The sequence below is a fragment of the Cupressus sempervirens genome, chromosome 11, assembly GCF_028749045.1.
Source record: "Cupressus sempervirens isolate cs-2001-9-10 chromosome 11, ASM2874904v1, whole genome shotgun sequence".
Taxonomy (NCBI): domain Eukaryota; kingdom Viridiplantae; phylum Streptophyta; class Pinopsida; order Cupressales; family Cupressaceae; genus Cupressus; species Cupressus sempervirens.
This window is the reverse complement of record NC_143128.1, coordinates 421341060-421368307: the sequence shown is the minus strand read 5'-3', so window position 1 is coordinate 421368307 and position 27248 is coordinate 421341060. Positions and strand designations below refer to the sequence as shown.

Below are 27248 nucleotides of genomic sequence, written 5' to 3'. Positions count from 1 at the left end.
TTATTTTTGTTTGATCAATTGTACACCGATTACATCAGTAGCTCCTAGTTTTAAAATATGGAAATATCTTGTATAGACTCTTGTCAAAGCATTTAATTTTCAACTTGTGTGATGCACTAAATACAACGCTAAACATTTCATCAATTGACCCCACCTATTCTACAATCTATTGCACTTATAAGTCCTCATATTACCCCCTCCAATTATTCCCCTTCTTTATAAGGTAGGGACTTGAGCTCAACTAGAGCTCTTGTTTCTCAATCTTATGTTGTTGAAAATTTGGAAGCCACTCCAAATATTGCACATAGCCAATAGCATAGTCTCCAATGGCCGGCTATATGTTGCACACATAACAGGTCAACAATGACCTAAATGCAAGTGGGCCGTTCTTATCAACTTCAATTTCACTAAGACGCGTTTCTCTTTATGGCTAAAGGTTCAAGTGGAGAGTCATACTTGAATGTTTGTCTCCACACAGCATCTGTTGAATAAACCCTCGCTAAATCAGATTATCCATAGCCACAACTGCAATGGCGGCCGCGATTTCCACTCCTGCGTCAGGCATCGTTCAGAATATCGGCAATGGACTTGTGAACGCGGACGTGGAGAGAAAAGGCATTAGTTCATCTTTTGTTAAGGTGGGGTTTTCTTCTTCTTCAAAATGCTTGAGCTGGAAGGGAACGATGCGGGCTGCGTCTTCATGGAGGATGGTTAGGTCGCCTATCTGCATGGTCGCAGCCAACCCAGTCGCCACAACTGTCTCCTCTCTTGATTTCCAGACCAACGTTTTTACCAAAGAAAAGATTACTCTTGCTGGCCAAGACGAGGTTTTTTTTGTTTTGTGTTTTTGTGTGGTAGTGGGAGGGAAGAGGCGTTTTTTTTCCCTTTCTCTTCATAGCCTCGGGTGTTTCACTTTAACAGAGATGTAGGACAGTTTTTGTTCTTTTCATTCTGATATTCAACTTGTGTTTTGCTGAGATGCTTCTTTTTAAGGTGTGCAGTTTATTGTGAGAGGAGGCAGAGATCTGTTTGAGTTGCTTCCCGAGGCTTTCAGGGGCATCAAGCAGATTGGAGTCATTGGTTGGGGTTCTCAGGTAACTTATTCATCATTTTCTGATTGATCTCTGTCCAGTTTTTGCTTTTGAGTTCTTAGGCACTGAATCTTATTAGTAGCTTTTTTTGAAGTAGTAGGTTGGAAATACGATTTTTCAAAGAATAACAGTACCCAGATTCAAAGCATTTTGGGTTTGTAGTAGGCGCGCTTGGCTCACATATCACTAGAAATGGTTCGAATATCTATCATGTAGATGAACAAGTGCATTATACTGATAACATTCCTAAGTGATCGGCATTATCAGTTCGTAGCATCATTTCCGAGTAGCTTCATATTTAGTTTTGGATTTTTGGATGCTACATTATTTTCTATTCAGTGGTGAGGATGATCTATTTTTTTGTTGTGTTTCATGTTAAAGTAGTACCAAGGCGAGCTTAGTTCAATGGTAGTCTGCCTGATCTTAATTAGTTCTGCTAGGGAGGTTTACATTTACGCAGGTATCGCTGCAAATCTAGGTTTTAAGTTGGTTAAATTTCTCGTAAGCTTAGTACCAGGAATATGCAATGTCCCTTTTTGAAATGGGGTTGGATTAAAATAATAATAATTTAAAATAAATAAATAAATAAATCAGTAAGTAAATGAATAAATAATAGAAGTAAAAATATAAAATTCAAATTTAGTCAAGTATAGTGAGTGATCAAAAGGCATGAAATAAAGAGTTGTGACTATTTGGAAGAATTAAGGTATAAAAGAGAGATCGTTTGGTTTCAGAGTAGTTTGTTAAATATTTTGTTAATTAAGTTTAGAAGTCAACTATTTATTATTTGGACATAGGTGGATTTTGTAGAGCATAACTTGTTCTGTATGTATCGTAGTTACTCGGCTATGACTTGGCCAAATGAAAAAACCCTTGAAATTGAGAGATTTTTAATTATTTAAAGCTTGTTTCATCACCCATTATTGAATAAAGCTTAAAGACATTATAACATTATTAAATAGAAGTTAATTTGATCACATACATCCATCTTATAAGTACAGGCAAGGAATATATATACACACACACACACACACACACACACACACACACACATATATATGTATATACACACACACACACATATACATATATAAAATACAAGATCCTTGCTTAGGAGTAGAAAATCATGTGAAAATATTATTTAAATCAGCATACAAAATAATACTAAGATAATCTCTACTGTATTGTAGTTGATTGAACTTGTGATGCATTATTTGTTGGGATATGCCTTGCATCTTGCAATAGCCATAACTTAGTGATTGATGCAACTTTACTGCATTCATCATATACTGTTGAAGTTGGGGGCTTACATAAAAGCATTGCAACTTCTTTCTTTGGCATATCAGAGTAAGTATAATACTATAAAATATTGTAGCTTTAAGACTGAACACCTCTTTCTGCAATATTTGTGGATCATGACTGTCGGACTGAAGGAGTCATTGCATTATCTGGCTCGCCTAAGTCATGTGGGTCATGGCTCATGACCCGTTGAGTCATGGTCATAGGTCAGGAAAGCCCACCAGCAATTGCCCGGCCCACGACCCACCTAAACTCATATGACTTGCTGCGAATTATGGGACACTAGTACTCATTTGAATTCATTTTTTAAAAATGCTGGAACAAAGGCATCAATACCTAATGTGTTGAAATATTTTCAGTATGTTTAAAATTAGCTTACTATTTTTCCATTTGTAGATAGAGAAGTGGTTTTTGGTGAAAAACCTATGTTTTCTAAAACTGATTTTTTATTTATAATAAACTCAAATTGTATTATAATTATAGTTGTTGGAAAGCTCATTTTGAGGACTGCTATCGTGTGATTTGGTCTAACTAGATGATTTCTTTCCAACCTTCAACTTGGGTTGAGAAGGCCAAAATATCTGCGGAAAAGGTGGAGACATACTTAATAAGGATGTTTGTTTGAAGGGGGTTTGAATGGAGTCATGCACTTTCATTCAAACTCACTTTTGAACGAATATGTTTAATTTAAAACACATATTTTTCAAAACAATAGTGTTCATTCTAACATGACTTATATTAGTGCTCGGTGTTGATTCAAATTGTTGGCTATTTTCAAAAGACAACAACTAAGGGTGCATAGTTGTGATTCTTTCAGAGGGTAGGAGTCATGAAAGGTTGCGACTTCCTTAAGAATGAGGTAAAAAGGGATCATCTCCTCGGGAGATCATCAAGGAAGGAATAAATAAATCATAAATTAGAAATGAAGAAGATCAATTTGAAAATTAGTTATTAGTCTCAAAAACAAAAATGAAGTGTGGTGACTCTTTACTTGTAAGGTGGTAACTCCTTCAAGTAATGGATATAATGAGCAAACTATTTCATTGAGATAATCATTGAATAAATTATCAAATCATCAATCAATTAGGTATAAAACATTATGTGACATTGCAATTAAATCAAATAATTGTTTCAAAAGTAGTGATAGTGTGAGAAAGGGTGCAACTCTTTCCAAGAAAATATCAATACATCATTACTTGTCAATCCATCCATCAAGCAAACAAATTAACTCAACAATTTATTCAAGCATAACAGTCTAGCAAGCAACAAAAGCCCAATTCCCTCATCATTCAAATATCAACCATTTAAATCCCAAACATTCAAACATCAACCATTCAAAAATCAAGCATTCAAGTATCAATTTTATATTGTCATTAACAAACAATTTGAAATTCATTCAGTAATACATATAATTTCATAAATTTAATTTAGAATAATATATAAAAGCATTTGAATATTATTCAAGGTATTAATTGTCAATCCATCAAGTTGTTAATTTTGGCTTCAAGTTAATAGTTGTGAATTGAGCTGGGTTTGGGACCACAGGGTGGGCGAAGGTAAATTCAAGGGCAAAGTATGAAAGGGTCATCACTTGTATTTGACTAGAGGTCAAAGATTTATTCTTGTTTGCAACCCCTAATTCTTGATTTTGATCAACCTCAAGTATGATTTCTTCTTGTTTGATTTGCTCTTACTTTTGAATTCACAAAAGTCTTCAATTCTACCCTTTAGTTCTTATTCATTTTGTTGTATTTTGCATTTGTCTTGGTTGAGATCTGCCTTCCTCTTGTTTTTCGGCTCTAAATTGGTATTTATCGAACTACACTATGTTTTGAAGTGAGGTGCTTCTCTCCACTTATATAGGCGTTAAGTGTGAAAGACATCACCTTTAGCAATAGGGCTGACTTAACTAAGGATTAAATTTGGATTGCATATAGTTATTCTTCATGAAGGCCGACCTCAACATATTTGTTTATTCAATTGCAATTTGATGAATACTGAGGATTGACCTGACTACAATAAGAGTTTTAATGAAATTGAATTGCAATTGTTCATGGGAGGGAATAACCCCCTTTTTGGGCTTACCATAGGGATTTCATAGCCTTCTCGGGCGTACCACACATATTTCATAGCTTTTTGGGCTTGCATTTGTGGAAATTACCTTATCCTTGGGCTCATACTTTACTTGATCAGATTTTGCCATGTGTTTGGGCATGATCTTGATTGTTGGTGGAAATTTGAATGAAATTGTGCTCAATTTAAGGCTTGGTTGAAATTTGATTGTTGTTTGGGCTCCAATTTAAGTGTTGAGCGGATTTCAAGGGTTTCGTGGGCCTCAAATACCACATCTTTGGTGGAAAATGACCTTGTCTTTGGTGTCGATACCAAATCTAGGTGGAAAACTGAAGTTTCCTTCGGTTGATCCTCTCACTTTAAGGTGCAAATTTGTAGTCGTGTGGGCGACATTCAAGCCTTGGTTGAAATTTTCCCCTTCCTTGGGCTCAATTTCTCCATGTTTTCACTTGTTTCTTGGCATTTCAGTTTTGGATTAGTTTGGCAGATCGTCCTGCTGCGATTTGTTTTCAAATTTTTGTTGTTGCTAGCATTTGTCAACTTCCATTAGCAAGCAACTTCATCTTTTTAAGCTCTCTAATCAATAATTCATCTTATTTGGCAACCCAATCATCTTGTCTTAGTTTCAAAGTTTTTAAAGCCTTTTAAACTTGATCGGATTTTAACACATCATTGGGTGCCAACTTATGTGAAAATTTAGTGGTCCTTGGCCTCAACTTGGACATAGAGCAGAAAAGGGGTCACTTGGGCCACATAATCATTGAGGTGGAAATTGAGGGCTTCTTTGGCTCAAGGTCAAGTTTGGTGGAATATAGCCCTCATTTGGGCTCAAGTGTTTGTATTTGACTCCAAATTTTCTAGGTTTTGTATGACATGATGTGGAGATCTATTTCATTTGCTGCTTGCTCTAATTTCATTGTGACAATGCCAATGTCCTCAAATCTGATTCTGATTTTCCCAAGGCTGGGCAGAATTCTTCTTTTGGTTGGGATTAATGTTAAACTTAATGAGAAATCAATGCTTGTTGGGGTTCTATTCAAAGTTTAAGCGGAATACACATGGGTTGGGCTTCATGTCAAGATGATGAGTGGAAATGAAAGGCCTCTTGGGCGCCGAGTCAATGCAAGACAAAAGCTTGGCCCGTCTTGAGCTTCATGTCAATTCATCTCCAAACTTTGTTACGTGCTCAACAATTTCATGCACGTCACCCAGATTTTCATTGGTTTCAATCTTTTACCTCCTCACTCAAATCAATGCCACGACTTTTTGACTGTAATCTGTGTGCTTGCTGCTTGAGAGTTGCAATTTGATATATAATCAGGTTAGGTTTGAAGGAGACATTTAGATCCTCCTAATTGTTAAGCATCTCCCTTGTCTTGCCAATTGAACATCAATAATTGACTTCAGTTTGAGAGCCAAAAATGTTAAATCTGGATTCAACGCTTACAAGCTTTTTTCCGATTTCACGATTTTACCCTTTTCAGATCAGACTTCAAAGAATGACTTGCACCTAACAACTTCTTACTCACAACAAGGCTTTGACTTGCAATTCAAACAGGCTTTCCTAAATTCCCTCCTCATCAGCCCCTCAAGACTCTAAATGTTGGCTAACTAAGACTTAAGACTAGTGACTTCTGATTGCCAAAGCTAAAAAGTCAGGGTCCTCATTTGCAATGGGCACGTGTGTTTGACAACACAAGAAAAGTCATTTAGAAAACTGCAATGTATGAGGAATACTGACTAGATTTTAATGGCCACATTAATAACCTCACTGTTTGGAAATTATCATTCTGCTTTCAAATAAATGCTACTTTGCATTTGCAATTCCCAAGTTTTTATTTAAAATAAATGATTTAAAAGGGAATTCAAGGAAAATATCCTTCTGTCATTCAGCTAATAGTGTAGAAAGAATCCACATTGAATCTCTAAACTACAAAATCAAATCTTTAAATTTTTATTTCACTATTTGACCTTTCGCTACTTATTTTAACCCTGGTAAGAAGCATTAACATTGTATCAGAGCAGGTTTAAGCAAACATCTTGTATATGGAGTTAGAAGCAGTATTCATTTTGCTATGAACAAACAGACTGTTTTGTTTCTGCATTAAATGTTTTTGTTCAATCGCTGGTGTTGCTGTGGAAGTTCTGAGTGCTTGATTGGAGTATCATTTATTTCAGTTTATTTGTATTTTCTAAGTGTGCAGAGTGAGACATTTATTATGATGTCGAGATATATGGTAGTGTTTTGGGAGTTCTATATGTATTGAAGACTCGATGAATAATAAGTATTGGCTGGGCTGATTGGTGGTGGAGGGCAGTGTGATGCAATCTGTGGAGACAAAGTTTGTGGTGTGTGAAATATGATACAAGGGCTTGACAAAATAGTCAACAACAGTAGGGTGGCTGAGGAGTAGGAAGGGTTTGAAAATATTCAGATTGAACCTCAGTGCTTTTATCAAATTTGACTGTATAAACAAGGGGTTTATTGTTCAAAGCACTCGGAGCTACAGGCTGTGTTGTGCCTGGCTTGCACAGGGGTTGTGTAACCTGCTTGCGAATCTTAAAAGACAGATTCGACTATAAAGAGATAAGTACTTCATATCCTTGAATGATGTCCATGAAATTTTGTTGTTGTGAATGCATACAGTGAATCTTGTACGCTTTTAGCATTACATTTCTCTTCAGGATAGCTTGATTCTATGAACCTTTACTAATCTCTCTAAAATTGCTTCCAAGACAAATCAGAAAGCAATGAGATGATGAGAGATAACATGCAAATTCATGCAAGCTATAGTGAATCCTGTGCATTTTTAGCATTACATTTCTCTTCAGGATAGCTTGATTCTATGACCTTTAACTAATCTCTCTAAAAATGCTTCCAAGACAAATTAGAAAGCAATGAGATGATGAGAGATAACATGCAAAGTCATGTGAGCTGTAGAAATGGCATGGGACACTGCTTGCTGCCATGGTACTGAATTGGTGTCACATATTTTCATTAAAGAGGAAGATTCTATGGTTTGTCAAATCGATTAGTTTCTTTGAAGAGGAGGAAACGAGATTTCGAGGAAGTTTGAGCAATAGTGATGTAGGGGCATCTTGATTGTAAGAGCAATCTTGCATCATCCAAAAATATTTTTATTTTCAGCCTTTTCTATTTTAATAAGGACTAGTAGACAAGGGGGTTACTATTTCTAGGAACTTGCTATTTTGAGTAAGTTTGTCATATGAGCTCGGAGTGTTCTAATTTCAAAGGTGGATATTCATCTTGGATATGTTAGCCTATCAGTTGAAGCTTAGTGCCATATCATGTGTATTTATGGATTTATTGCGGATTTTTGGTTTGCAATTTTGGTAAATAAACTTCAGGCTCACCATTGGAGGCCTTAGAGTGCTCAGATGAGGTTCGAAAACTTGACAGATGGGTGATTGCGCGTATCCAATTTTGTAGATTAAGAGTCGTGGTTTCCAAAAAGTGGTTATAATAGCCAATCGGAGCAATGGTTCGAGAGTTATGGTCTTCCGAAGTTGGGTTGACCAAAACGTCCAAAATAAATGTCAAAAATGTATTTGGCCGACTTTATATGTATTGTTAGGGTCTATTGGCCCTAGGTATTAAGTTTGAATGTCTAGAACCTTCCTGGGCGGCATAAAATTGCCTACTTAAGAAATGCCTGAACATTGTCTATGACAACTCTAGGTGGTAGTTCGCGGCTTTGTCTTGAAGATTACTGTAATGAAGGCGCCCATGTGGGTTAGCATATTGTAATTGTGAATTTTGTAATTCCGCAATTGTGGCAATAATAAGAAGTCCATATTTTGTTCTTGCATTTGCTGTTGTTTCTTTGTTTCTGTTATGTGTTTATGATATTAAGGGGAGCACCCTTCATCAAATAGAGGGAGAATGTCATGTTCTTTATATAAGATCAACAAGCACAAGAAGCAGTGTGACCTCAAAAGCTCATTATTTGGTCAACATTGGAATCAACTCTATTTGCTGTGATAATCAAAGCAACGAGAATGTTGCCTGTGCTGAGAGGAGTGTCCATTTAGAGGGAGTTTAACTATCCATCACAGACAACCTTAAATGAGGAGGGAGAAGTTTGAGGTGCGATCCCTTGTTTGATGAGTTCCCTATGAGGGAGAAGTATCCCTTATTTAGTGAGTTCCTTGTGAGGGAGAAGTTCGAGGTGTAATCCCTTGTTTAATGAGTTCCTTGTAGGGAGAAGTTTGAGGTGCAATCCCTTCTTAATGAGTTCTCCGTGAAGGAGAGGTTTGAGGTACAATCCCTTGTTAAGCATTCTTCTTCGCAAGAGAAGTTTGAGGTGAAAGCTCTTGTTCCACCCTCTGTGAGTAGCTATGGTGAATCCACCCTCTGTGAGTAGCCGTAGTCGAAGTCATGTGTGAGACTCGATTACTTAGTTTTTTGTTTATTCGCCCTCTGGAGTAGCCATGGTAAATGTAACATTGAGATGACAACATCAGTTTGAGTGACTCTGTGATGTGAACTTGTGTTTATTTCACTCATGGCAGTGCCCATGGTGAACATCATGTTGAGAGAATCCATGATGATCCTTGATAATTTTTTGGTTTTTTCATTATGTGTGTAGCCATTGTAACTATCATGTTGAGAGACTCCACGACATGATAATTTGAAAAAAAATCTCCTTTGTTAAGGGGGAGAGTTAAAGTATTGTAGCTGTAAGAGATTTTTTAATACCTGATATGATACCTTCGTTGGTTGACTTTATCTTCAACAGTTTTAAGCGTTGCATTTGAGTATGTTTGATGTTAAAAGACCTTTGAGGATATATTGAGGGGTCCACCGCTTGGAGATGTGAAGGGTCTGTGTGTGGAGATATGAATACTATTAGGCACCTGCGTCAAGATTGGAAAGGTTTGAAGTTGAAGAGTCATTGTTATGGCATATCGAAATGCCTCTTCTTTGTTATAGATGCAGTTGAATATTGTTGGAGTTTATCTTTAAGTCTCAGCATGTGTTTTGAGCATTGTATCTAATTTTTTGTTATTATTCAATAAATGATTTTTTTTCACATGGCTGGGTTTTTTGCCCTCAAGTGGAGGGTTTTCCCAGGATAAATTGTCTCCGTGTTAATAATTTGACCTTTGTTGCTTATTTTAGCCTTGGTATAGAAACATTAACAGTCAACTTCCCAAGGTTGCTATAGTTTAAAAATAAATAAATTAGTGTCTAGTAAACTTTTTAATGTGACTGGTGATGCTGACATGGCATGCCCTTTGACTCCATGTGAAATGATTTTGAGGCTAAGCTATGAACCATTAAGTTCACAAATGGGGGACCGCATCCCCACACTTGTTAAAACCTATGAGTGCAGTGCCCCAACAAAGGCACAATTTTTGCATGGACAGTGGCCCAAGAGGGGTTTGAACTTGGTGGCCTCTTTACCTACAAATTTTTAAAATTGTGACACTACATATTTGAAGACGAAGGGAGCTATAGACTAATTGCTGCTTAAAATCAGAATATATTTTATGTTTATTGTATCTTTTGTTGACATGATATCTAGGCTATCAAGCCTTTTATTGGCTAATTGTGAGAATAATGATCAACCGATCTGAATCATACGAACACCATAATTGGTGTAAGTACAGCAACAAAGAATATTGTCGTAAGTAATATGATGTGTGTGTGTGTGTGTGTGTGTGTGTTTGGAGCAGCACTTTGCTCGTTCTAAGATTTCATAATAATGCATAGAATGCAATTTACATGGAAAGAATTTACTTTGGCTTTTACTTTCTTTTCATTATTCTGTTCTTTTACAGCTCGATATATGTTTCTAAGACAAAGTGTCAGCATTTTCTTTTGAGATCAAGATATAGAAGTCATCATGAATAACTGTAATGTGAATGCAAGATAAGTTTTTGAATCCAGGAGTTATTCTTATCAATTTCTTTACAGCCGATAAGCTATGCAGCTTGATACTTGGTTATGAATTACACTTCTGATTCAACAATAAACAAGCAATGCAAATTGATAGTTGATTATGCATTACTCTTTTTGATTCAACAACAAACATTCAATGCAAATTGATGCATTACTAACTTACTACCTTATTATGTGTATGATCATTCAATTGCATGTCAAATATAATATAGCACCAATTTGTGAGATTCAAATTAAGAATAAATTATTGAATGAGAATTGACAAGTCTGATTAGACTGACAAGATTGATAATAGATAGCTTCCTCAAATGTACCCCTCCCCAGTGAACTCTGATTCCTGTATTAATCTATCACGTTGTGCTCTGTGATAGTGATAATGGTTATTTTGACAAAAAAATTCTTGACAAGAGAGCATAGAAAAAAGAACCCCTTCTAGATTCATGATGCCGTGTATGTATTACCATCAATACTTTTAGGTAAGTCGAGATCTTGAAGCTCTTGCTGCCTCAGTCTCCTAATTATATGTTTTTGATTGTAGATACCATATAAACTGATACCACTTGCTATTTTCTCCCCTAAAACAGATGATGCATTCCCACTAGTTTGACCATTCCCCCTCTTTCATTCACACCCTTTGAAAGATTGCCATAAATTGATTTCCAGAGTGTTTTAGAGGAGAATGATTAATCTTTTTGAACTTCATAAAAACTTCCCAAAATCAAAAGGGCTCTTTGAAGAATTCAAAGAGAGCTATTCTAGAAAGTGTAACTACATCTTGTAATATTATGAAGCAACATGCATATATGAGCCTAACCTTTTATGTATGATCCACTATGCTATGTGATTAGGCTTCGGCACCATTCAATTGAGAGTTCTATTAAGAAGCAGTTGCATAATATGCCACTGTTAGCATTCAAATTTAAATTCTTGATTTAATAATTACTTTGATATGAATATAGATATGCATATATGTATACATACATACACATTTATAAACACACACAAAATTATATTGAAGAATTCCAAGAGCAACAGTATACATATCTAATACATGTATGTATGTGTGTGTATTTGAATAGGTTATTAAATGAAGATAATAAAATTGGTTGAATCGAGTTCAATTACACATGTCCATTGAAATTATAAGTTAAATTTGATACACACACATATCAACTTTGGCCTCCTTTCATGTCTGCACCCCTTTCGCTAATGACACTATCCTTCCCCTTTCTGAAGGTGAACAATTTTCCTGCATCCGCTTGAGCACACAAAGGTAGTTGGACAATCTTCTTACTGTACCCACTTATCCATACACAAGGCATTAGTTGCTAGAATTCTCATAATTAATTTCATTAATCCATCAACAGATGTTATAAGTAACTTTAAATAACACCTTGACATCTCTAGTTATGCAATTTAATCAACTGTATAAAAAGTTCAAGAGAAAGTGATGTACGTGCTGAAATCCCCCAGGTTTATTTCTTTATATTTCAGGAAAGATGTATTTGTTTCTTTGGAGGTCCATGCTTGTTGAAGTAAAACATACATGTAAAGGCATAAAGCTGATATAAGCTAATTTAAGACATAATCACTCTTCCTAAAAAGGTGCAGAAGTAGCTGCAATGCTATGTTTAGTAAGCTAGGTATGGCATACTGTATTATAATATGGCATACCATATTATAATGTGATATATAATAATATATAAAATTCTTCTTAATAACTATATAAATTAAAAGCTAATAAATATAAAAGAATATTTCTGAATTTGTAATATATAAATATATTAAAAATGAGTTATTATTTTAAATAAGTATTTTATACGAACACAATATTAAAATGAAAACATATTATTTTTTGATCGGTAAGAGGCCAAAGCCAAGAATCATTATTATTATTATTATGTGTTGTGATTGATTATTATTTTTTATTAACCTGGAGTAAATTTGAATCCAAGACCTCCCAGATAAGAGGCTCACAATTTACCATTGTGTTGTAGGCTCTTGCGTAAAGGAAAACATATTATTGACCACAAAGAATGTAACAGACAACGTTTTATAACAAAATAAAGAAGAACTAATATCTGATTTCACATAGAAATGATAGAGTTTTCTTCAACTAACTTTTGAAACAAAACATCTTAAATCCTTTTCATGAGACTTTAACTGATTTAACTACTAACGGTTAACTGTGATAACCATAACTAAAACAATGATTAACTGAAGTAACCAAAATGTCATGTCCCCTTCTCAGCACTAGTATTTTGGGTGCCAGTTTAATCTAGCTCCACATTCGGATAGATTAACGCTATTATTTAATAGGATGCCTACCAATCACAATGGAAGTTTAATTTTATTTACTTCAAAACTTTATTAAAGTGTTTGGAATTAAGTCATTGTTATGTTATAAAGCTATTTACTTTATAAAGTGGCTTTAAGTGACTACAGGACGAAAATGAAGTTTTAATCCCACATTCCTTGCTCCTTGTGTTTTCCCTTAGAGATTATAAATGAGAGCTTGTATTGGGATTAGAGAACACACAAGAATTTATGAAAAAGATATTGTGAGTTCTGGTTGCTTAAATGTGACTGGTTTGAGCTGTGAGGATGAAAACCCTCAAGTTTGAAGTTTTCTAAGGGAGTTGGACGTCACCCCAATCTTCCTTCTATTCAGCACTATATAGGTTGTACAGAAAAATCGGCAAGGTAGTAGCATTTCAGTAAAGTGAGTTGTTGGGAGGTAAGGAATTCCGAGCAAGTTAGTCATTGCATATTTTGAGATTTCTTGGTATTCGAATTGTTAAAGTTTGTAGCTGCGATAGAGATCTTTATCTCTTGAAATTTGGATGTTATTACCGTTATTGTCATCTTTAGCTGAAAAGGACACTTAAGTTTAATTTGTAACATTAAATGTAAATGACATGTGTCATTCTCATGCGTTGAGGCATGAATATTTGAAGAGTCATATTTAATTATAGGAGTAACAAGAATCTCAAGAGACTTTCAGTTATAATGTGAAGAGTCTTTTCTTTTGTTATATATATCACATTAAGTGATAGGCATTGTACACTTGAATATTTTCATTATCAATAAAGATATATTTGTGTTGTGTGGCTGGTTTATTCCCTTCATTCTTGAAGGGTTTTCCCAGGATATTTTTGGTGTTCTTTGTTTCAGTTTTCTCTTTTTTGATGGTTATCTTCATGGATTTCTGGACTCTAGTTTTAACATGGTATCAGTGTAATGCCCCGCCAAAGGATCCAAAGAATTAACCTAAAGTTTCACTAAGTTTGGTAGCATTTTTTTTTTTTACATGAAAGTAAAACCATTCATAACATTTGCAGAAGCAATAACAACAATTCAAATGAAAGTAAACATAAACATAACATAACAGGTTACATTCTTTAAGGATCCCTTAACGTTGAATCACAACTAATCATAACTATTCATCTAACATCACATCCAATATTAATCCATGTCATACATGATACATCATCACAAAAGATATAAACATCCATCATAAAAGATAACCATATATCACAAACATAAATAACTAATTGCACGGTTCCTCCCAACTGTAAATAGCATCATTAGACCATCGTGGATCCTAGCCATCCCTCTGTGCGTAGCATTCCAAATCATCGAAAAGATCATCGGTATTAACATAGTAGGAATGTCACACCTAAAAACATACTACATCATATGCAGAAAATAAACATAAGATAACATCATCTAACATATGCAAATCATCAATATAAGAAACATGCTAGTAAATACATCCATCATGAGGTATATCATCTATCATAATGATCCAAGAATAGAATGAAGATAAATACCAACCAAGAATGCATCAGCCACGGTGTCTCGAACGAATCTCAAATGATAAGAGTGGAAATACATTACCATCCGATCGCGTGGAACCTAAATGGTCCACTCCCACCATGCTGAGGAGATAATCTCAAGTCCCAAACAGGATATCAAAATCACATAGCATAAAAATACTCTCTAAGTCCAGGAATCCTAAAAGTATACTATTTCAAAAGTTTCAATCACAAAATTGACATCTAATCCCAGAGGCACACAATGACATGTAGGAAACCTACTATGCAAGCAAGAAAGTGTCATCACATATATCATGTAGAAGTTACCCTGGCAGTTAGCTTACAACTCCACGGGTCCCTACCGATCCTCATGCAGCCACTAGTATCCTCTCATACTGACAAGGCATACTATGAAATGCAAGGTCACAACTAAGCGTTCTCTCCACTCCCATCCTAGTTTGTATAAGTACTCAAGGCATGGGCGAGAACATTAACAATTATCTTTTTAGGTTCATTTAATCCCCATTTAGTGTAAATGTTTTCACTTATTAAAACAACTTACAATGAGTTACCTTGGCAGCCACTTAGGGCCTTGGCCCCTATTGCAAGCCACTTCCTGACACTACAAGTAGATAACTTACCCTAAGCTCATGGAATCATAAAATCACTCCAGTCCTATACGAGCAATTGGAAAGAAATACCAAAAGATAATCCACAATAAGAATCTTCAAATATCCATAATAAAAGCATCAAATCTCCATGAGCATCTAAAAAACATCATAGATAATCATGACCACAACAGTTCTCTATTGGCAACTGAAGGTCTCCTTGATAATCATAATAATCATTGGTTCTCAATAACCAAAATATATCTCAAAATCGTACTGATCGAAGACTCCAAAATGGTTGAGTCAAAACATGTCACAACATGACATCATAAATCAACATTTTAGTTCCATCATGGCGACTGGAAAGTAATCCAAGGATAACTGATCGATGACTCAAAAATGGTTAAGTCAAGTGTTTCAGATACATATAACTTAGCTTCACCCAAGAAAAATGATGAGCAACAACAATCAGTAATACAAACATCTGATAGAGCATTCCATCACATAACCATGGTTGGGTTTAGAAAGATCGAGACCAAATAAGATCAACATGCCATCACATCTCATAACCCCCAAGCCTCTAGTAGATGTCCTATAATTGGTCAACAGTAGTCAACCCAAAAACCCAAAACAAGAAGCATAGAGAAAACACAATGCAAACACATGTTTTGGTTTACTAAAATTACATAGTTGGGATAAATATGGGATTTCAATTTCATTATCGCCATATATTTTAAGTGTATAAGATTCATCATTTAATCTACAGGTTAACCCATTTATCCCCTCGTTTGAGACAGAATTATTCCTCCATAAATCAAACCATTGGACGATGCAAATCAACTTCTGAATGTTTAATTAATAATTACCTTAGAGCACTCCAAGGATGATCATTTATTTAAAATAATCTTTCCTTGTTTTAAAACAAGGTAACCGTCAATCTTATTAATAATTCATTAGTACATAATTTTGTTACACACTTATGTCAATATCTCATTTCTATGGAATCGATCTTAATTAAAATCCATTTACCCAAATTAACTAATAATTAATTACAATTCTTCCAATATAACTAATCTTATTTAAATTAATTTTATTTAGATTAATTAACAAATCATATAACACTAATGCATAATAAGAAGATTCTATTTTCAATAATCGCTTTTCGAGTGGGAAGGCCCTTGTGATTAGACTCCTCTTCCTTTAGTAAGTCATATTATGACTTAGGAATGCTCCTTTATTATATTACCAAGATAATAATATCTGATTATTAGTCTAAACATAGATCTGAGCCCATCAAAATAGAGTTTCTACATGTCAAATATAACTAATGTTGTTAAAGAATATTTATCCTCAACCCAAATTAGTTCTAATGCTCATTTACATTACAAATTAATAATTAATAAACATTTAATAATTATTAATTTAATTTAGAACCATTACCAAATTCTTCAAAATATAAATATATAGACATATAACACAATGAATTGATAACTGAGATTTTTGATTAAATCCATTTTAACTTATTATCCAATAGCATAATAATTATACATTCATTAATATTAACCCTTATTATAAAATAAATTACTATTAATAGAATCCTATTATACACAAATGGAATTTAAATCACAACAGTTAAAACAATCTTTTTAAAAAAAAATTGCCGTGTGACTAAGTCTGTCGGCTTTTGTGTAAGCGGCAGTCTTATCACAATAACTATACTTTAAAATATAAAAGTTTATCACAATTGTCAATTCGCTGGCTAAATAAGCCGAGCAGTAATCATGATAAGGGGCATACGACTGTCATAGTGGCCGAGAGACCTCTGTGCAATGATATTTTCGCGGGTACCTACGTACTCGACGCTCATGATAGTGGGATGTAGGGTGACACCCTATGAGCGCGTGATGACAGTGTGGTCATACTTTGTGCAGAGTGACATCTTGCGATTAGTGTCGCCAACTATATAATTGATTAAATCTTACAAACCTTAATTCCAAATATTAACAATTTAATAACATTTTAAAAACCATGCAAGATCTGCTGGCAAACGTAAGGAGTGCAGCCTTGTTATATATCCGTAGTTTGGAGCGATTACTAAATCATTGCCATGCATTTGTGACAGGTCGTGCGGCATATAAGAAGGGTTTTAAGCGATTACAATCGTTGATAACACGTATAATGGTCGTGCCTGCAACTTGACGCAGGGGCCGCATGGCAATCAGAGGTGGTCGGGGGTAGGGTGCAATATTACAACTTAACTTATTTATTAAACCACAAAAATTTTCAAAGGCAAGCTTTAAGCGATATTTGAATCGCTGCTACATGAGTGCAGCAAATCGTGTGCTGCCATTAATTTGAAGCCGTGCGGTCCAAAGGACATGCGCAAGCTTTTCTAAAGGTTTTTGAGCGATAATAACATTGGGCGCTATGATCAGACGCCACCATATTAACCATGTTAAAAACTTCATAAAACCCACGCTATTGTAAGCGATTTAAAGTTCATGAATAATCATGATCGCTGGGTGCTTTAGGCTTGTCCAGCCAGAGGTGACATACGGCAACCCTCTGGACCTCCGCCCTCTCGTCGGGTACTCTGTGATGTGCAGGTACCCACGAGGTACCCTGTGAGTGAACATTTTGAATTGACTCCACAATTGAACGGGTGTGCCAAATACGTGATAGAACTCTTAATACCGAGAAAATTCGATGACGCCTATGAATGATATTATAAACTTTGTTCTTCATTTTAGGTTTCCATAGACCAAAAGTTATAGACACGCATTAGAGGCTATGAGGTGCAGAATAGGAAATCTGGCGTGGAGTATGAGATAGAGATAATTGCATATGACACAAATTGAGGAAAGAATATTATTACCTCTACTACAAAATTAATAATGTGAATACTATTAAAACTTTATGACATTAAAGTTTTTAAAGTAGAGTTTTAAAGCGATTATGAATCGTTGAGTCCTTAAAGCTCAGCCATAATCCTACTTTCCCTAATCCGAGTATGCATATGTTTGATTTCATAGATTTGTAATGAATACTTTCATATTTATATGGAAGCTTGTTAGCCTTAAGCATATTTTATTTTATATATATATATATATATATGTAATAAACTTATCTTTTTTATAATATATCAAATTCAATATAGCAAATTCCTCCCCTTATAATTTTATTATTGCATTAAATCCATAATTTCAATTGTGGTTTTGTTTGATTTAAAACAATCTTTCCAAAATAATAATAATAATCATTATATATATATAATCATTTGCTAATAGTCTAATGGAAGATTACAACAAACCATTCAAATTTTAACGTAGGACCTCCATTTAAGTTCCAATCCATTTTCAATCCAATCTTTGTCCAATCAAAAGCTCAATTTAATTTTAACTCGAACCCAAACTCGAGTTTTAAACTAATTTTTTTTCATGAATGGAAGCTAGGGTTTTCTAATTGAGTTCTCTATTGATTTCTTCACACAAAAAGAGAATCAACATGCAAATTTGAATTAAACATTCATCACAAGAATTATCCAAGCAGTCATCTAGCAAACATGATGAAGATAGGAAGAGAAAGCGTGTAAAAAGGGAATATGCGAAAATTACGAGTGCACCTGGACATTGATGCTAATTTGTCATGCTTCAGAAGTCCATAGAAAATCCCTTCCTTCTCCAACATTCGCAATTCCTCCAAGATCCAAGCCAACTGAAACCTCCAAGTGACTAGAAGTGCTTGTAAAAGCATATGAGCATGTAGAAGCATATGAGCTTTTCAAATGCATGTAAGCTTTGAAGCTTGATTGAAACACACTAGGAGAGCCTCTATTTAAAGGCCTCTAAAGATGCATCTAGAAAGAACTAGAAGATAAGCATGACAACTAAGCATGAGTCTTCTCCAATCTTCTAGATGAGTCATAAGGTTGTAGACACCATGTGTTCAAATAATATGCTAACTCCTAAGTGTAGACAACATGTGCATTCTTAGAGTGCAAACTCCTGTATTGTCTACATGACAACTCTCGAGAATTTGCAACTCCTATGTGGGCAAATATTAAAATAATGGACATTAATTAATATAATATTTACTTTATTCATTTATTAAATTTTAAATCTCATGCACTAACTTTAATAACTCCACTTATTTTATCTTAATATATTTATATCTTAATCACATGAAATCTAGAATCTTTTAATAATTTTAATATCTTTTCCACTTTTAAATTTATTTTTAAACTTAATTGCTAAAATATTTATTAACTTAAATAAATATTATCACATTCCAACTTTAAAATTATAACTTTTATCTTCAAATTTAATTATTTTATTTTATTAATTTTTCAATTAATTAAATAAAATAAATATTAAAATATCATATTAATTTCTATTAAATTAAGCCATTAATTAAATCTTTTAATTAGGCTTTAATTAATAGAAGATACATCAATGACTCATAAAATAAAATACGAAAACCCATCATAGCAAAACACACACAAAATCAAACTAAAAGGGTTAACATCACAAATTACGTCATCCGACGTATTCGGAGGGTACTCAACTTAGATACTTGTCTTAATTTCCAATTAGGACAAATGACTTAAAGGGTTGGGATTTGGACTTGAGAATTTATCTCCCTTCTCTTACCATTGAGATAATGTGATAGGGTACGCTCATCCTGGAAATTCAGGGAAAATAAAAACCATGCATGTACAAGTACAATATATATATACTAAACTAAACAGGCAATGGCAGGAAGTGGTGCATCGCGTAGATTCCGATTAGCAGGTGACTACGACTCCCTTCCTTAACCACATTAGAAATGCCATACAGAAAGGAAACAAACACACACACCATACACATGCAAGTATGGGGTAAGTATCCATAAGAAAACACATATAATAATAAATCTTCTAACTAATCATCTTCAATAACTGAAATCACTGAAATAATCATCATATGTATCTGAAATGTAGAGTTTAAGAAATCTCATCACATATTAACTGAATCCATAACATAATATCTGAAAGTCTCAAAACAATGCTACTAACCATCAACATAAAACTAGCCTTAAAAGAGTTTGACAAACATGCAACCTAGGGGCAGGCACTACAATCAGAGCCATTTATTTTTGTGTGCATTGTGACTGCTTCTTTTGAATGTTTACCTTGATCATGTTCGCATAGTTTGTGAAAACATAAATTTCGTATTTGGTAATTTAGCTTTTTAAATCTGGATTTGAAGTTGCAGGATGGCGTGTTTTATTGGATTGTATTAGTAAATATGAAATTTCATTTTATCATTCTTTTGATTTCTTTGCAAGCCTTGTTTTGTTCTATCATTATATGGTTCTTTGTTTGTGCTACATTGAGTTCAATCACTGTTGCATCTGTCATTTACCCATTTTATTGTTGCCATCGTGAGTATGGTTTGGAGCAGCTGTTTATCATAGGAAGGTCATTGTTCTCGAGAATTAGTAGATTATTAAGGTGAAACTGCTCTCTCATAGTTGTCACCGTCAATAATGAAGAATCTTCGTGCATTCAACACCATTGAGTTTTTCGTGCTTCTTGGTAGTGGTTGTGTTGTAATTGTCTACCATTAATTATCAGACACTATTGTTTCATACAAAAGGTTTAATAATGATTGAGACTGTGTGGATGATGACATAAAATGACATAGGTTGTATCTATCGTTAAGTGTTTATCGTGCAAATGTCTCTTGGTTTACTTTCGTCATAGTATTTTTCAGGGTCAAGCTTTGACAGATGTTAGATAGTAGTGTAATTGAAGCATAAGTTAGGGTGATTGTAACAATGAGCAACTATCTTTGGGATTAGGATAATTGAAAACTGGTGAGACTGTCGCTCGGATATTGGGGCGATATGGCGGCAGGCTTGACCGCAGGAGAGTAGTAGATTTTTGAACGTGCTTAACGTGGGTTTATCGGCATTATCCTTGTCGGGATTTGCATTTATCATGCTCTGTTATTTGGTCTTCAGAGAGCTTCGCAATTTTCCTTCAATCTCATATTCTTCTTAGCATTATCTAACAATACGTCTGTAGGTGGAGCTCTCCCTGCCCAAATAGTATTGTTGAAATGAAGCACTATTGGTATGTGAAAGGCAACAAAGTGTTGAGAAAGCAGAGATTTGGTGTGCAAGCATGATTGCTTGATGGGTATGGAAGATCACAGGGGGTCAGAGCAGGAAAACACACCATCATGGATCGAATTGCTCTACTTGCTCAAGACCTACGCGTTCTGGATGCTCTCCACCATTCTCGATCGACGAGTTTTTTAATTTTATTCAATACGTTATGGAAGTGAAGGCTTCAATTTATATTGTTGATTGTTGTGTGTTGCATCTCCCTTATTTAACATTAAGCCGCATGTGTCTTTGTCTTTGCCTTATATTACTTTGTATATGTGATAGGTAAATTATTTTGAATGCATATTTAGATTGCACTTGCATGGTTATATCTTGTCATCTTGTTATGGAAGAAGATCATTCATCACTGTTGTTGTCATGATACATCACTCTTCCGTTATGACTATTTGAGGCGCATAAGTTACTGTATTATGTAGTATGTATTGTATTGAAACTGGTTCAAGAAGAGTATATGGTCGGTTAGTTTTGTCGATCAATCATTTTCTTGGAAAATATTATTTGGGTAATTCCATTAAGCTCTCATTGTTTTTATATGAATATAAGTTGAAGCCTAAATGTGATGACCATGATAGTATGATTAATCTCTGGAACTTGTAAGGACATTCACTATCATGTTGAATAGAGTTGTAGTTGTGTTGGATTGTTCTCAAGGTTAAATATGTGGAAATCCCAAGGGTTTAGGAGATAATTATTTTTTGTTTTTGTTGTTTGCCTTCAACATTTTTGATGAGTTGATTTTATTTATCCTTCTTGATTGCAGGATGCATCAAGATTTAGAAGGAGATTTTAGCTTCAGAAGGAGGCTTCATAATTAAGAGGGAGTACTTATGGAATCCCTATCACTCTCATAGATGCTTGTGATGCTTGTGGTATTTATTAAATTTGAGACTTAACTGAAATCAAGTCTTAGTTTGTTATTGTCTATTTTATTCTTGTATGAATAAATGAAACTGTAAGATTAGCTGTGATAACTCTTTCACTAGAACATCATGTTGAGAGAGTCCATGATGTCATTACATTGAGAGATTCCGTGATGGGAGTAGGATGTCATGTTGAGAGATACCATGACAGTTCACGTTGAGAGAGTTCGTGAATAAAGGCTTAGCTGTGAGTTTTACAAATTTTTTCATGTTGACTGATTTTATGAGACTCATTGTTACAGGTTTTCATGTTGAGTGATTCCATGAATATAAGTAATTGTTACAATTTTCATGTTGAGTGATTCCATGAAGAATATAAGTAATTGTTATAGGTTTTCATGTTGAGTGATTCCATGAATATAGCTCATTGTTACAGGTTTTCATGTTGAGTAACTCCATGAATTATGATCAGAATTTATCATTGGCATTTTTTTGGTTGCAGCTTTATATGACTGTCCAACTAAAGATTTCTCTCTTGCTAAGAGGGATTGTTAAAGTTTGTAGCTACGATAGAGATCTTTATATCTTGAATTCTGGACGTTATTACCGTTATTGTCATCTTTAGCTTAAAAGGACACTTAAGTTTAATATGTAACATTAAATGTAAAAGACATGTCATTCTCATGGATTGAGGCATGAATATTTGAAGAGTCATATTTAATTATACGAGTAATACGAATCTCAAGAGACTTTCAGTTATAATGTGAAGAGTCATATTTATATATATCACATTAAGTGATAGGCATTGTACACTTGAACATTTTCATTATCAATAAAGATATATTTGTGTTGTGTGGTTGGGTTTTTCCTTTCATTCTTGAAGGGTTTTCCCAGGATATTTTTGGTGTTCTTTGTTTTAGTTTTCTCTTTTATTGATGGTTATCCTCATGGATTTCTGGACTCTAGTTTTAACATAAACTTCCAATGATAAAGCAATTTATTGAAGAGTTTGGTACCTAGCGTAGTAACCAAAAGAAATTCTGTGTAGAGGTCACTGTTATCATTTTTCATTGGTTGGCACATCTGGAACAACTACGCTTCATTCTAATAGGCTCACGTGGGATATTATTTCTAGAAGTCGCAACTTAGGCTGGAAGCCCTATACGTTACACATAGTCGGGATTTGCTGAGGTTTCAGTGAGAGCAAACATTGGATTTTTCACAGGCGGTTTGGGAAGACGTGAGTAAGACTTTGTGGTGTCGTGGGTTGGTTTAAAAAATGTGATTGGCAGGGTATTATGGCAAGCAGGGTGGTCATGAGCCCGATTGCTCTCAGCTTGCGTGGACACTTATGTGCATTGCTATCAATTCCAGTAGAGACTATACTGGGTGGTGGAATTTCGGCCAGCTTCATACCTGTTCGGGACGGCATGCCAATACGGGTTTGAAATTCTTTAACTTCTTATTGTGTTGACATAAATTTCTGCACTGATATTACACTTCATTTATGTTAAAGGTTGATTGTTGTTGTCATTGTGAAGTAATGAAAGTGATAATGCAAGGTCTCAGGGTGAATGTATGTGTCTAAACTCCTTAAACTATTAATGGTTACAGTCATCGGTTCCGAGTTAGAGAAAATTCTGAGTAGTGGTGTTTGTATTTTGAACTTATATTTATTGTTGAAATACATGATATTCGTGGACCTTCGATAAAATACCCAAACATAAATTCGAGACTTGTGATGAGAGCTGGTGAAGTTTTTTTAAATATTGGAATAGAAGTATATTCAAATTGTTTAAGAATTGTTTGACAAAATTCCTCTTAGTAATAAATATATACACATATTTAGCATTTTGATTATTAAACTCACGTTCATAATATTACACAAAATAATGATTAATTGAAGTAACTGAAATAATTGAAATAACAATTTCCTATCTTGCATATAGTAAAGTAGATACATGATTAGTTACAAGAGTAATATAAATGCTTTTCAAGAAAGGAAAGAAGAAACATACAAGAAGTAACTGGCCTGTCTTTAACTAGTTGTGCAAGCCTCCACTTTCGGTAAGAGGTGAAGCATTGACTTAGGCTTAACCACCCAACCTCGGACCATATCCATCCCCACACAATCTTTTGAAAAGAAAGGCCCAACCTACCCCGGGATCAGGCTTGGGGTATTACTAGTCCAACCCCCCAAGCAATTCCGATGTTTAGAATGTCCGCATAGTTATGGACGGATGTGTTTGAATAACTGACACTACTGACATAGATCTTATGAAGGCAAACATGCCCCATTAACGACCTTGGCCAAAGTTTTTGGATGGGTTCTATTACCCGATCACCAATGTTGGACTTGACAACGGGACACAATAAATATGAACATGCATGAGCTGTTAAATGATTTCTTTGTTTTAAAATAATATTTGTTATGGCACATCTGATTTTACTTCCATATTATTTGCAGATCTCTTTCTCACTTCTTCATCTCTTCCATGGCCATACAACCGAGTGAGTCCCAAGTGTTTAAATCTCAGAGTTTAGCCAACTAATTCTGTTGATTCCTTAGCTGATGTAATAATATTTCATGTTTCAATACATCACAACTTATATGACTCGAGGAAAACTTAAGACTTGCAAAAGAGTATCATTCGATTCTGTCATACAACAGTAAGATAAAGATGCAAAAACATATCATGATCGATGGTTCTTGACTCGACTTGGGAATTTTGACTTAACGGGAAACTATCCGGTGATATCAAACAAAGATGATGTATGATAGTTCAAGGAACTGTATCTTATTGCTGTAAATACAAATGTTGTAATAACTGATAAAACACATTATAGATCATTCGGATATGGGAAGCCAGCCACATAACCTAGTAAGTTTTGAAGGTAATTGAGCGTTGGCTGGACACTATCAACCAGTTCCTTCACAGAAGCAACTCCGAATGCAATCTCAGTGAGATTACTAATCACGACTTTCAACAAAGGTATTAATGAGATGGGAATATCGTGGCAAAAAATATGTAGAGGGAAAATTGTGAGGAAAATATGCAGAGAGATATCGTGAGGAATGAGACTTACTGTTTTTGTATCTTCTTGGTTTCTCACGACTTCCATAAATAAAAGGCTTTCCAAGATAGCCGGTCGTAACTCATGAATGGTTTCAAAGATTGTCTTCTTGATTCTTTTATATCGAATGCCAAATGCATATTTTGGTTTCTAGAAAAGAATTGAAAAAATTATAGAAAGATTTTGAAGGTTATAAATGAAGGATAATTTATAATATATTTATCTACTAGCACGTAGATGTATTTATAAGATGGCATCATACTATATATTTTATCCAAGGTTGTATCTTTATTACGTATATCTAAATACATGTTTTATTTGGAATATTATTTTATCTTCTTGTACATGTATTTAAATGTCCGTATTAGATAAAATCTTGTATAAAAATAATACTATGGTGTCACCTTTATTTCTATATCTATGTGCATGTACATAAATAGATGTTACACTGAAATGATGGAAATGTCAATCATAAGCCGTTTAAAGGTACGTACTTTAATTAAGTTAAATCATTTATGTTTTTAATGTTTATTTAATAGCTCATGCATTGTCCAAATGATTGTACCATGCTATACAAGTCGTTAGGTCCTTACCAAGATAGTTAAGAGGTCATACCTATCAACCTAATAAATGGACTAAGATAGTACCCCATTCTTTGATCCCGTTCAGCAATGCCTCTCCCCTTCGTCTTCTCCTGCAATCACCTGTGCAACAATATCCACAATAATAACAAGTTCCATGATAAATCCATACTAACATTTAGCGAAGATATTAGCAAGAAATTTAATTATTAATCAAAATTCCAAAACCAAGCAACTGTTAACTACTATCATCATCATATGATAAATAATGGATAACGAACATCATCATTACACAGTTAAACAAATAATTGACAACAACCATTTTCATAGAATACAATGGTTATATTTAACTAACTTATTCACATGATTATGAAAGAAAACCATTCAATTCAACGGCTATAATAAATTTAAATCAGGTCAAAAATTTGGGATGTAACATATCCTCCTTGTTATGTTTTCATTGTACCTGATGAAGTTCACAACAAAACTTAAAATTAATATCTATCCAAACCATTACAATAATAAAAGAACTGAAAATAAAAATTTGGGCTCTAGCCCTAGAGAAAAGATGAGGGTTCATGATCTCCAATATTTCAAAGTTTCTCACATACCTTTGGGCCAACTTGGCATTCTTACCAAACTTGATGATACTCTTTTGAGGTTTTACTCTTGATAGCACCTTCTCTGCCACTAAGAATTCTCTAGGTGTTCTTTTGGCATCTGCATAACTTTTCTGTCTATTGTTGGCTTCTTTCAATCTTTGATGAATTTGAATTACCTATTCTTCCATTTCCTTAAGCATTTCAGGTACAACAATTACCTTGTCCTCTACTCGATTCCAACAAATTCTACCACGGGTAGATACATTTCCCAGTAATACTGCTGATCCATACAGTAAACTCTTAAAAGATCCTCCAAAACTTGGTTTACTCTTCCTGTTTGACTATTAGTCTCGGAATGATAAGCTGAACTAATATTTAGTTTTGTTCCTAATGCTGAAAACAATGTTTGCCAAAATCTGGAGGTTATCCTAGCATCCTTGTCGGAGATAATTTTCTTCGGTATTCCATGTAGTCTAAAAATCTCCTTTATGAATTTATGAGCGATTTTTGATGCCCCATTGGTTAAGTTTCTTGGTATGAAATGAACAACCTTGGTCAATCTACCCACTACTACCAAAATGGTGTTGTGTCTATTTCGTGTCATAGGTAACCCTTGTACAAAATCCATGAAAATTCTCTACCATTTCCATTTTGGTACCTCGTTTGGGTGTAAAAGGCCAGTTGGGTAATGATGTTTTGCTTTTACTCTTTGGCATTCTAGGCATCCTGCCACAAAATCTGTTATTTCCCTTTTCATTCCTTTCCAAAAATATAGAGATTTTATATCTGACAACATTTTAGTCACTCCAGGATGTCTTGAATATAGAGCTGAATGGGAATCCTATAGGATCATTCTTCGAAGTTCAGTTTTGTTGGGTATATAAATCCTGTCATGATATTTTAACAATCCATCCTCTTCTATCCTAAATTCCGAATACTTAGGATACTGTGGGTCTCTAATGAGAGCTTGGCTAATCTTTGCAAATTCATCATGCTCTAGATGTTGCAAAACCTGATCTTTTAATCTGAAATTTATGATAGCCATCGCGGTTCTCCTTCTGCTTAAGGCATCTGCCACCTTGTTTTCCTTACCCTTGATGTAATTAATATCAAATTCATAATCTGCTAAAAATTCCAGCCATCG

The 27248-nt window shown here is 34.5% G+C and overlaps 1 protein-coding gene across 1 annotated transcript in view; it reads left to right on the top strand.

Annotated features, from left to right (window-relative positions):
- Positions 1-426: 426 nt before the first annotated feature.
- Positions 427-27248, top strand: part of LOC149530237 (ketol-acid reductoisomerase) — a 49320-nt gene continuing 22498 nt past the window's right edge. The window contains exons 1-2 of the mRNA XM_089811107.1: positions 427-827; positions 1002-1094. Of these exons, the coding sequence (XP_089667233.1) occupies positions 531-827; positions 1002-1094 (390 nt within the window). The 5' untranslated portion in view covers positions 427-530. The remainder of the gene's footprint in view (positions 828-1001; positions 1095-27248) is intronic.